Genomic DNA, 13,888 nt, shown 5'->3' on the forward strand with positions numbered 1-13,888 from the left:
GGGCAAAGAAGGTTTTTGGATTGCTACTGGCATTTGCCGCGATTTTGTATTCATAACTGAAGCATTCTTTCTTTCAATTTTCACGCTCAGTCTCGTTGAGTTGTGTACACCTCAAAAGCTGCAGTCGAATCCAGATTTTTGAATTCAGCCCAAGCAATATCTCTGAGTCGACGTTCTCGTTTAACCTTCTTGTCACGGGAAATTCAAAGCATTTCTGGATTTGGCTTTCAGAAACATTTTTATTCGGAGCGATTTTACTCCAATGCAGCAGATGTAACCAAGTATCTTAAGAGGTTCCGATCACGTCGAGTGGAGAGGTTTGGGCAACTTTTCTTCCATTTCTTGAAACGTTTTTTGGGCCAATTTCAATTCTTTTTCGTCGATGGGGAAATCTTCAAGATTTCTCGTAGCATTTACAAAAAAAAAAAAAAATAAAATAAAAAAAATCCCAATTCCAGGATCCCTTGCTGCTTTAGTGGCTGCAGCGGAGACTGTTGTGGCGTCTATGGCGGTAGTGATGTTCACGTTTCCTTTAATATTTTCTTAGTTTAACTTTCACTTTGTTATTATCGGTATTGCTGTTGACGTCGTTGTTGTCGTCATCGTTGCCGTCGTCTTCGTATATTTTCTTTAATTGCTACTTCACTGTTTCAGCATTGTTTAGAGACGAAAATGTATTCAACTCGGTTTTCTTTTTCGCTGGCACGGTGGTCACATACTGTAGTCAATGGTATGCAAGTATTCTCTTTTTCTCCGAAAGGAACGCATCCCGTCGTCGCACATAAATGACTTCTTTATCGGCCATGTTTCAATATATATGGAAAATAAGAAAATATTTGCCTTCTCCATTAGTTGCCGAAAAAAAAAAAATTGATGCGCACTCTCACGCCAAAACAGAATGCATTTCTAAGCAAAAATACTATTAGCGCACAGGCAATGTCAGAAACAATCGGTGGTGAAAAAAAAAAAACGAAACTAACGAAAGAGAGCCGCCTTTGAATTCCGAAAAAATTATGAACACTACTACAACCTGAGCTTCGGAGTTACCGTGTCTCCCTAGTAGGGCGCACAGCATTGTTTAGAGACGAAAATGTATTCAACTCGGTTTTCTTTTTCGCTGGCACGGTGGTCACATACTGTAGTCAATGGTATGCAAGTATTCTCTTTTTTCTCCGACAAGGAACGCATCCCGTCGTCGAACATTATAATGACTTCTTTATCGGCCATGTTTCAATATATATGGAAAATAAGAAAATATTGCCTTCTCCATTAGTTGCCGAAAAAAAAAAAATTGATGCGCATCTCCCGCAAAACAGAATGCATTTCTAAGCAAAAATACTATTAGCGCAGTCCAGGCAATGTCAGAAACAAGGTGGTGATAAAAAAAAAAACGAAAAAGAACGGTGCCTTAGAATTCCGAAAAATTATGATGACACTACTACAACTTACTGAGCTTCTGAGCTTCGATTACCGTGTCTCCCTAGTGGCGGCCATAAAAATATATACTTACTACTTTACTACTACGTTAACATTTTAACATCATGACATACCCCTTGGCTGCCTTTAGAAGAAACCACTCTGTCGCATTCCGGATCGTCTCTGCTCTGAGGATAAATTACCCCGTATCTTCCACCAGTTTTTGAATTCCTCCTGCTGCTGCTGCTGCTGCTGCTGCTACTGCTACTACTACTACTACTACTACTACTACTACTACTACGTTAACATTTTGTAGAATATGTTTCAAAGTTAATAATTCCTGGGTGTTTTCTTACAAGAATACTATAGCTGTTGGAATTTATATTTTCACTCAATCTTAAAGTGCAAACACGACTATGAAGACATTAAAGATTCATTTTCAGCCATAGGTGTCATACTTCGAAAAATTTGGGAGATATCAGTATCAGTCGATTAAACCAATTCCGGTATTGCTAAATTTTTTTTAATATTATTAATTCTGGAAGAATGGAAAGTGGAGTTAATGTCAACAGAATTTGAACTTCAGACGTAAATGGCCAAAGCTAAATACTGCAAGGATTTTGCAATACACTGCAACAATTCTTTCAATTTCGTATCTTTTTTCTATGTCTCATCAAAAGGAAACAAAAAGAAATCAACAAATTCATTATGGCGAGGCTGGCAACGGACCGCCCCGTTTCGTGTCCGTTGCCAGCCTCGCCTGGCCCTTGTGCCGGTGGCACATAAAAAGTACCATCCGTTCGTGGCCGTTTGCCAGCTCTGTCTGGCACCTGTGCGGGTGGCACGTAAAAAGCACCCACTACACTGACGGAGTGGTTGGCATTAGGAAGGGCATCCAGCCGTAGAAACACTGCCAGATTTGACTGGGCCTGATGAAGCCTTCTGGCTTCACAGACCCCAGTAGAACCGTCCAACCCATGCTAGCATGGAAGACGGACGCTAAACGACGATGATGATGATGATGATGAGGTATCAAAATTTTCATCACGCAGCTGTAAAATGGTTCTTGACATAGATCCACTGCAATGCTGAGTTAGTGACCAATTCGCAGTTGTGCGTCAATATGTTTAACATCACGTCAAATTTTATGAGATTTACCGGTTTTGTGTGCTCTAGATTAAATGGCTGTTCCACGATGTAGTTGATTCAAGTTACTTCTTGTACAACTAGGAATATAAACAAAACCAGAGGGATCTATTTTGCTGACTTCCTTATTAAGTAAATAGATTAAGTTATGAATGAAAGAAAAGCGATATTGATATTTTTATCAATATATTTCAAGTGTTGAATTTTTAAAGATAAACGTACCTTATTTCTTCTTCAATCAATTTTTTGTTTACATAGTAATGCTAGTAAATAAAGGAAGTACTTTATATTAAGTACATCATTTTGTCTTTTCTGCTTTAAATATTGTTATTCGTTCGTGGGCACATCTAATTACCACCTCAAGGTAAATCATTGTATTGCGCGCCCAGTTTGGGTATTATTACAAGATTATTAAAATTCGTAAAATAGAGAAGTTCATATATAGTAAAGAAAAGTAAAATTTAGACATCAGAGAAGGTCAGTCGAAGAAATAAACCATCTCCTAATTTCGTTGTCAAATTAGAGAGATAATGGATCAATCAACAAGAGTTAATGACAGAGATTAGAAGATAGTTTAATCCGCCATTGGAAGAAGAAAAAGGATCGGATTCTATCTGAATCTGAGTGTCTGACTTGTAGAGCGGACAGTTTATAAGCAGACATATGCGATTTTTGTTGAGTAGTACTTAACAGGGGCAACTATTGGTATAGTAGTTACTCAAAATATATGTTTAGATAAGAGTAAAGATTTTTAAAATATTCAAGCCATGAAATATAAGAGAAATTCAGTATAGTTACCACAAAGGTCCGAACTCTACACATTCCTTTTAATCTTAAACTGCACATAACTTCCAATAACAGATATGCATCACTATCATATGTTACTTTCATTCCTCATTCTAAGTGAACCCTAAAAATTAAATCACTCCAAAGCTAGCGAAGAACAAATTGTGTTGGTACAGCAAAATCTAACCCTTACAATCTCTATAACTCCATTAGCAAACATTTGCATATACAACGCCTTCACAACTACTGCAATATCAATTTTTCATACTCCTTCAAACATATCTGTTACACAACCCCAACACTGCTACAACCCAAAGGACCACGAAAGAAATTTTGTTAGGATTGATTGATTTGTTAAAAATAGCAGCCAAATGCCATTCAAATTGCATTCTCCATCTTAAAAGATATTTTACACTTAAAAACCAACAGCGAAATGACCTTAGATATCTGATCAATAACAGTGGTCGTGGTCGAAGCAGCAACAATACTTTCAACACTATTCTGAAGAGAATATCCATCCAGGGAAACACACACACACACACATCCTGACTGCAAGAAATAGTAGCCAAATCTTCCTCAAATCACACACTACCCTCTATAAAGAAAGAATACATAAGAAATTTAGCTATTCAGATACTGTATAGAGAAAATAACATGTAAATCATGGGTGGTCATGGTTTGGGGCCAAACCACTCCAAGAACCACCTTAAGCGCTCTCTAGATTTCACATTTGTCCTCGAGGAGTTCATCACTTGGACCGACAAGCATACAAAAAATTGACTGGGCAAAAAAAAAAACACATGTCCCAACTGACAATAATTCATATTCAGCATGTATTAGTGCAAAGGCCCACCAAGTGGTGAAGGCTTCGTATATCAAGTGTAATAGATCTGTGACTTGCACTTACTCTTTCGATCAACTATTATAGATATGCTCATCGTATCTGATTTTAAACTGAACTCTGCAATAACAGAAACAGCATTTGATAAATGGCATCGTAAGAAAATCCTTCACATAATTCTTTCGGTAGCTTTTAACTTGTCTCTTCTAATTCTTAATTCATGTAGTCGGTAAAGTGTATCTGATATTTAAACTTTAACAGAGTCTGTGTAACGTCAAATCTGGTGAATATTAAAAGAAGTTGTTCTTTTCAGAGTGTCCTGGTGGAAAGTATGGTACTGGCTGTAATGCGGAATGCAGCTGTCGAAATAATGACGTGTGCGACAGAGTCACTGGAAAATGCCCACATGGATGTCCACCTGGTTTCACGTCAGGCACTTGTAAAGAAGGTTAATAACGTTTGCTTTCTGTTGTCATTGTGTATTGCAATTGTTGTTCTTTTTAGTTATGTATTCTGAGATGCTAATACAAGATATAGCAAAGATTACCAACAAGGGTGACAGTACTGTGTGTGACATGGAACAGTGTACTAACAATGCACTTGCTTTTGCAGCAAAATATAAAAAACAAGGGAGACAACAAGATATACAAACTAGAGAAACAACAGCCTAAGCTAACAACATAACAAAGATACTAAAACAGGGGTACAGCAAGGGGTACATCACAGGGAACGACACATTGTGATGACAAGGAAGTAATAACATGTATTGTCAACGTTGACTGCATAGTATACTAACATGGGCGAAGAACGTGTGCTAACAGGGAAGATAACAAAGTATGCAAGAGTCGCACAGCGTGTACTAAGGAGGGAGATGGCAGAAGATTGTGTGCCTGAAGACATCTAACTAATTGTTTGAAATAGTCGTCTGTCTATACATTTTTAGATTTCTGTTGGTTAAAGTTTTTGACTTTACAAAGTTTTGGGTTGGTTGATTTATTAAGAAGCTAGTTTAGCTTGTTTAAGGTTCGATTTCGATGCAAAAAAAGTTTGGCAAATATCTTCTGTGAAAGTCCTGGTTTGATTCAAGCCTTGTGAATGAAACAAACCATCTGGAAGCTTCAGGAAAACTCTGTGAAATTTGCAAGAGAATATGGTTCTGTCTTCAGTTGGTGTCGACTATGATGCCAGTAATATTGTGTCACTGATATTTAAAAGGCAACAATAAATTCGTAAGTTAAAACGTGTTTCTTCTGGGTTTTTTTCAGCATGCCCTAAAGGCACATATGGAGATAACTGTAGTAAAACCTGTCATTGTATTGACGACAGTTGCAACCCAATATATGGTCAGTGTGCTCATGGATGTGTTGCTGGATATCAGGGTATAAACTGTCAAGCATGTGAGTATGAAACAACTGATTATACCATTGGAATTATGAAGTAATTTCAAAGTGAATATATTTAGTTCAAATCACTTATGGACGAATTTTATGTTAGGACTTCACCTGCCAGAATTTATCTGGCCTTCTGTGATTGGCCTAGTGTAATTCTTTTTCTCATTTGACTGAAAATTACCCCGCCAACCTACTCTCTTGAGGATTTTCTTTTCAAGTATATTTTTTGTTTCGCTTTCTAATTTGTCCATGCGAATTTATGTGGATAATGGGTTACTACCAGTAACTCTATATATCCTCAAGCTTTCGTTAATCTTTCAAGTGCTGAAAACCCTTCTGATAATCTTTCCTGTCCCTAAGAGGCAAACTCTCTGTGGAAGCTCTTCAGGACATTCTATTCCAATCTCTTCCAACCATTCATCTATATCCTTACTCCCAGATCCTAATGCACCAATTATTGCAGACACAACCTTTACATATTTCATGCTCCAAATCCTTGCAATTTCAAATTTTAAAGGATTGGATTTTAAAATGTTTTTCTTCTTTCTTAACAATCCTGGAATCGAACGGACACGATGGATCAATTAGTAAGCAACTTCGCATTTCCTTGTCTATTAGTGGTATATCTGTTTATTGTTTCCTAGCTTCTTATCTGGTTGAATGGGAAAATCCATAAAATCTTGCTTTCTCCGACTCAAGACCCTCTAGCAACCCTGGTGATACCAAGTACTTTGAGCTGAAAATCCCATAAAATCTTGCTTTCTCCGACTCAAGCACCCTCTCAACCCAATGGTGATACCAAGTACTTTGAGCTTCAAATCCCCATTTCTGATGAAGCGCCCAGTGAAAAACTTGCAATACTTGGTCATGTCTCCATTTCGTATATTCTGTATGAGCCAACCTGGGATATTCTGCAACAATGTGCACCATTGTTTTATCTCAAATACCTCACACTTTACATTTTGCTGACACCTCCCCATACACATATTTTTTCAAATTATTTGTTTTTATAGCTTTATCTTCAGCTGCTTTAACAAGGAACTCTGTTTCTTTTTTTAAATGCCCTTTTGTTTTTAATGAAGCCCAGATTTTTGTTTCACGTACATCTTCAGTGGCTTTCAAATACTGACCATGCAGATTTTTTTTTCAATCTGTTTATAATGCTCTCTTTGAATATCATTTTCGTCTTTTCCTCCTATTTCCACATTTGACCACCTGCTATCTATTCACTGCCTTTAGTATTTCTGTGTGTTGTTCTATAGTAGCCTACTATATTTTAGCAGGCTTTGTCTGTGTTCTTTCAAGACCATACTTCTCATGCAATCTCTAGTGAACAAACTTAGCCCTGTTATCGTGCCTCTTTTTGTATTCTTTTTGGATTAGTTTGTAAATTCACTCACAATATGTGAGATTATTTCGTTTTTTGATGCCATAAACCCACAAAGAGCGATTCATTGTTCTTGTCTATTTGGACCTTGGAGTAATTATTTCTCAGGGTTTGTTCCTGGGTACTACATATCAATGCCTATGTGCATCTCTGCTGTTCCACTGGCAGCTTGTCATACGCACAGTTAGTTACATTCCTGATCAACTTCCAAATCAGTAGTAAGCAGGAGAATGGCCGGTAATTTTCCACTGCATTACATTTACTGGAGTCCTTTTTGGTAAAGAGCTGTTTCCCTGTGGCAATGCATTTTGGGATTTATACCCTTTTGTTGATCATTTTATCCATTTGCATCTATTCTTTTGTATAATTCTGGGAAATTTTCCAGCCATTACCTTTGTACCCATCCGAGCCAGGGACACTTCCAGTTGAGATCATTGTTGTCTTCTCGGTCACCATTTCAGTTGATATTCGTATACTGCTCTGTTCCATTTAAATTTTCTCGGATCTTAATTCCTTCAAGCATCTTTCTGGTGATTTTTCCATTATCTCAGATGTTACTCTAAACTCCTACTTTTTCAGCGTCCAGTTTCTCATTGCTGCTAAAGTGAAAATGTCAAATATAAAAATATAAAACATTGGAATGAACAAGAATGACACTAAAAACTGTACAAGAGGGTAGAGTGTGGACTCTCAGAGCCTTGACTAGCAACTCACCTAGTGATGGTGTCACAATAAAAATACTGGTGGTTGCACAATCTTACAATGGTACCTCTAAATGAGTGATGTCAAAATTAAATAATAACCACAACTGCACTAACAGGATTGGAAACTGTAAACGGTGTAAAGATGTCGCGCTCGGCAGGCAGGGAGTATCTGGTCAAGTTCTGGCAGATTGTCATCAAGCTATTGGTCAGGACCAAAGTCGCAGTCAAAAGTGCAAAATAAAAAGAATGAAATGGGGAAAAGAAGTAAACTAAATAGTAATCGAATACTGGCTGAGAAGTGAGCCAAATAAAAGAGGCTTCATGAATCAAATAAAGAGAATATTTGGAAGAAAGGAGGCTTTGAAGCATCCACCCTGTGACTGATAGACTAAACAAGAGTAATGTGTGGGGACGACTGGATTATGGCAGTAGAGATTGAAGAAATTCAGATAAACATAATAATATAATTAGCAGAAGGAGAGTGAAACAACGGTAGCAGAGAGCGGTATTGATGAAGGGTAAAACAAGGAAGAATATGAAACGGATGGAAAGAATTGACACAAAAAAAAAGCCAAATTAATAAAAAAATGATGATAAATGCAAAGGTTTCGAATAGCATAGACTGTTCCAATAAAATAGAAGACGTCTATATGAGGAAACAGAGGGATGCCAACATTAAGAACTGATTTGACATGCGGAAGAAAGTAAAGAATTTGGAGGAAGACTGTAGAAGAAGCCGGCGAGATATAAAGAAAGCGCAGAGTGGCTAAGAAAAGTAGAAAGGGTGTTTTGTTCAATATCCTTAAACAACCTTTATTCAGAGACCTTTTGAGCGGGATGGGTTACTCGACCAGTAGAAAATTCTAACTGTGCCCCACCTGCAAGGTAATGCGCTGTTTATCTTGATATGAGATCACCATCTTGCGCACATATAGTTGGAATGCATGTGCCTGGTGTACCCTTATCAGACGGGTAGTCATGATGGGTATACTGGGCTTCGTATATTTTACCCCAGTGTCACTTTGATGGCATGCACTGCTCTCTCACTCAATAATAATAATAATAATAATGAAAATTGGCAGGAAAATCCACAAGCTACTAACTTGTAATAAGATGCACCATCCAAAGGCAGACGTGGATCGCCTTTACCTTCCCAGAGCTCAGGGAGGTCGAGGTTTGATCCAGCTTGAAACTTACATACAAAAGACCCACAATCGGACTGGCCAAATACCTTGAAAGCAACCAACGGTTGGATGCTAAAACTTGTTGAAAAACATGAAAGGGCCTAAAAAACTTCACTCTATTCTAAAAGAGAGCAAAAAATTGCTGCTGATCTCTTAGATACCACCAGATTGAGCAGGCTGAAGGAAATGCGCCAACTACAGCTGTAATTAAATAAAATTAATGCAAAAGACAAAAGCACATGAAAATTTAGCTAGCAGATGGGAAACAGAAACCTTTCCATGGCAAGTATGTGGCCCGTAGCAAACAAGCTATGTCCACCAGAAACACACGCACCAATGGTTACGAAGTTCAGGGCTAAAAGCAGAGAGTGAAGGTTTCATATTAGCTGCTGAAGACCAAAGCTTTTTTACCCGCAACTACCAAGCCAAAGTGTGATGAAAAATGGAGAGCGACCCCAAAATGCCGATTCTGTAACGATGAGATGAAACAAAGACCACCCTAATCTCAGGGTGTTTAGAGTCTTAGCACCTGCAGAATATAAAGGCAAGACATGACAGAGTCGGCCAGTATACAATGGAACAATATGTCGGCATTACAAAACAAAACCGCTGACAATTGGTATAAACATCATAATGAAGCTGTGACTGAGGGAGAAAACGTGTCGATTTATGGTCTTTCCCAGGCAGACCACAGGACTATAAAAGCTAATAAACCGGATATCATTATAAAAGATCAGACACAAAGGATGTGTTTATTCATTGATATGAGTATTCCTGTGATCACAATATAGCGGCGAACGAATTGAGAAGATTAGTAAATATAAAGACCTGCTAATGTAAATTGAAAAAAATGTGGCATCTCAAGACGACTACAGTACCAGTGATTGTAGGATCTCTAGGAATGATACAAAAAAAGGTACTGAACCTATTTGAAAATGATTCCAGGTTTACCATCCCTACAGGAAGTGCAAAAAAATGTATTAACTGGAACGGCTTATCTACTGAAGAAGACACTATCTGTGAATATAACATCCATCCATGAATTTATTTATTTATTAATTTTTAAATACATATTTTATCTGTGAATTTGCGCCGTTGTAATCTGGGAATGCATACAATGCCCTTCTCTGCTCTAGGTGTATGGAAACACTCGGCGAGAAAACGATTTAGAAAAATTTGAAGAGAAAGAAGGAAAAAACATAATAATAATAATAATAATATAATAATAATAATAATAATAAATAATAATAGGAAGCGATTGGAAACTTCCCATGTCCTGATTGATGGTACACTAGTGATGTGGAGGGGTGGTAACAATTAAAAAATGGTAAATGTGCAATCTGATAGATCGCTATCTCATATGAGGGACGATGAAAAATATTGTGAATAACGGTAGTAATGTGATAAAGATAGGGAAATAAGAAAAAAATCGTTGGTTCTCGGAAGTATTGCTCAAAGCTATCAAAAGACGGGGTATTGGGAAACAGCAGTAGAAGAGAGGAAACGATGATGAAAATGCTGTTCATACTGATAAAAGTAATCTCGTAGTAGAAAGCAGAGGTGAGATATCTAATAAACCACAGGAAAGGAACAGTGATAACTTGCTCGATGAGAGACATGAAATTCTGAAATACACGAGAACAAAAAAACATTACACAGAAAAAAAAAATTTGATCAAGGCAGCAAGTATTTCTGTAGCAGAAAATGTAGATGATGATGTCAAGAAAAAGATATATAATGGGAGTGACAAAAGAAAAAAAAAATGGTAGAAAAGAAGAATACAGGTGGGGTTAAATATGCTCCCGAAAGACATTACTGGTGAAACCGAAAAGAGAAGAGGTTACTTAAAAACGAAATAAAAATACATGACACCGAACAGGAAGTATGATACTGAAAGAAAGGGCCTGAAGTGGTAATAGAAGAAACTGAAACAGCACTTCATTGCAAAGAAAGCAAAGATGGTAAGATATGACCAAAGAATGAAGGGTTACCACCAGCATGGTTATTCAGAGTAGATCAGAAGAGATTCCATAAAGGAATAAATGGAGAATGTACAGATGAAAAGTTGATACCAGATAACAATGAAAGTCAAAGATGTTCGAGTGACATCTGGAGCAAAGATAAGGAGCACGAAAAGGATGCTGAATGGTTATGGTTGCAAGAACTGAAACAAACAGTAGTCTGTCCAAAACAGACAGGACTAGTCATTTCAGTACGGAAAGTGAAGGAAATAAGCAAAAAAAAAAACAAAGAGCAACTGGAAGGCCCCGGGATCAGATGGAGTTCAAGGCTACTGGATCAAATGATTTGGTGAATGTTATGCATGAATAGCTGCACAAATCAACACCTTGTTAAATGCCGACCAAGTAACACCAGAGTGGTTGACATTGGGTAGGACAGTGCCGTGCTTGAAAAACATCGAAAAAGGTAATATGGTACACAACTACTGGCCAATATCTTGTTTGCCACTTACGTGGAAATTATTAACTGGAATACTCGCAGAGTAACAAAATTTGGAGTCATTGCCACATGAGCAGAAGGGTTGCAAGCGTAAGTGCAGAGGTACCAAGGATCAACTCCTGATAGACAAAACTGTTTTTAGAGACTGTAAGAGGAGGAAAAGTAACTTAGCCATGTCATGGATCGACTATCGTAAGGCGTACAATATGATCTACATTCTTGGATTATGGAATGTATGAACCTATTTGGTATTGCATCGAATGTTGAGCGATTGCTTGGAAAAAGTATGGTGAATTGGAGGACGGACCTGGCAGCATACGAAAGAAGTTTAGGGGAAAGTAGAAATCAGAAAAAGCATCTTCCAAGAGGACTGCCTGTCTCCATTGATCTTTGTACTGTGCTTGATACCACTAACGCTGATTCTCAGGAAAGCAAAAGCTGGGTATGTATTCAAAAGCCAGCAACAAATAGTCAACCACTTGTTATTCATGGATGACCTCAAACTTTATGGTAAAGATGAAGCCCAAGTCAGTTCCCTCGTTGATACGATGTACTAGGAAGTTGAGCGATTGCTGAGAGATTGGCTTTCTTATTTATTTGTATATCATTGCTTTTGTTGTTGCTGATGATGTTATTTGCATTTAGGTAAACTCAGATCGAGAAGGCAGTCCCATGTTATTCAACCACTATTACTGCTGTTGTTTATATTCTGATGAATCCTGACTGATTAGAAGATCTACGGTTATAGATATTCCACCCGTGGCCATCTTAGAGATATTAGGTCTACCATTGTTTAATGTTTCTTGTTTGTAGTCTAACAGGGTATGTTTGAGGAAGATTTGGTCGCTGTTACTAGCAGATCAATCGAAAATATTAGTTGGTTAAATGATTTCCTATTATGGTTGTCTTGGTCATCAGTCATTCATTGATTTTTTCCATCTTTTCATTTATGAAAGGAGTTTTTCTTTACCGTTTTACGCAATATAAGGTATAATACGTTTGTTTTATAGTCTGCGATAAAGGCACATATGGACTACATTGCAACAAAAATGTAATTGTATTGATGATGACAACTGCAACCGATTCATGGTGCATGTCCTAGAGGCTGTGCAACTGGATACACGGGTTCCGACTGTCAGGAACGTAAGTATACGTCTATACTAATAATCAAACTAAAACCCCACACTCACACACATGATTGTTCTTAACTTTAATTAAGTGGGATACAGTGCATAAACCTCATTAAAAATTTTTTTCTATTTGATATTGAAATGTCTTACTTAAAATTTTGATTGTTATAATCTTACTTTAACAATGTCTATCTCACCTATATACACGTATTGTATATAGGTATTGTATATATACATGTATTGTATATACATGTATTGATTAATTCAAGTTGTCATACTCTCTACAAGAGCATAAGTATATAAATACTTATTTTGCTAAGTATTGAGTTATGTTGAACTAGCACTATGACCCGGCAACGCCGGGTCATAGTGCTAGTGCATGCATATACAGCTGCGTGCGTGCACACATACACGCGAGTACTGTCCAAATCTCCGACCAATCACATACAGCTAGCTGGCATTCAATTGGCATATCAAGTTTCGGGCATTTTGATTGGTTTTGGAAAGAAAATTCACAAAAAAGTCACTTCTATTGATTTTTTAATGGCTTTACAGGGTGACTGGGGAAATGTAAAGATGTGCTCGACTACCCTTGGACGGTTTTGAATGACCATAGAAAGTGCGAGCCCTCTAACTGAAAAATTGTGGATTTGTATAAAGGACACGCACGCAGACATTTTGCCGTTTATATATATAGAGATTATTAATGAAAACTGAGGGAAGTAAATGTGAACAACAGACATGTTTAACATCCTAGAATTTGTGGAAGTAAAACCCACACAGGTAAAGTTACCTCTCCGTATCTAATGCACTCAGTACATAAATATCTTAATGATGATAAAGATGATCATGTTGTTGTTGTTGTTGTTCGTCTTCTTCTTCTTCTACTTCTCCTCCTCTCTTCCTCCTTCTTCTTCTTTACGTTCAAATTACTCCCAAGTCGACTTTGCCTTTTATCCTTTCAGGGTCGATAAAGTAAGTAGTCGTTGAGTACTGAGGTCGATGAAATCAACTCATCACCTACCCCAAACTTGCTGCCCTTGTTGCAAAATCATCATCATCATTATCATTATTATTATTATTATTATTATCATTATTATTATCATTATCATTATCATTATCATTATCATTATCATTATCATTATTATTATTATTATTATGGCGAGCTGGTAGAATCATTCGTATGCCGAGTAAAATACTAAGCAGCATTTTCGTTCGACCTTATGTTCTGAGTTCAAATTCCGTCGAAGTCGATTTGCCATTTCATCATTTCGTGGTCAATAAATTAAGTATCAGTTGAACACTGGGGTCGATATTTACTCCCTTCCCCGATCTTGCTGGCCTTGTGCCTAAATTTGAAATAATCATTATCATTATAGCAAATGCATATATCGCCTCGGTGGTGTACTATCACCTAACTATCGTACCTGTCCTAAGACAACC

General features: G+C 37.4%; 1 protein-coding gene across 1 annotated transcript in view; it reads left to right on the plus strand.

The window, feature by feature from the left end:
* Nucleotides 1-4,278: 4,278 nt before the first annotated feature.
* The window catches only part of LOC118766126 (multiple epidermal growth factor-like domains protein 10), a 39,386-nt gene continuing 29,776 nt past the window's right edge, over nt 4,279-13,888 (plus strand). The window contains exons 1-4 of the mRNA XM_036509406.1: nt 4,279-4,345; nt 4,503-4,637; nt 5,455-5,586; nt 12,326-12,366. Of these exons, the coding sequence (XP_036365299.1) occupies nt 4,279-4,345; nt 4,503-4,637; nt 5,455-5,586; nt 12,326-12,366 (375 nt within the window). The remainder of the gene's footprint in view (nt 4,346-4,502; nt 4,638-5,454; nt 5,587-12,325; nt 12,367-13,888) is intronic.

The sequence above is a fragment of the Octopus sinensis genome, linkage group LG14 (genome assembly GCF_006345805.1).
Source record: "Octopus sinensis linkage group LG14, ASM634580v1, whole genome shotgun sequence".
Classification (NCBI taxonomy): domain Eukaryota; kingdom Metazoa; phylum Mollusca; class Cephalopoda; order Octopoda; family Octopodidae; genus Octopus; species Octopus sinensis.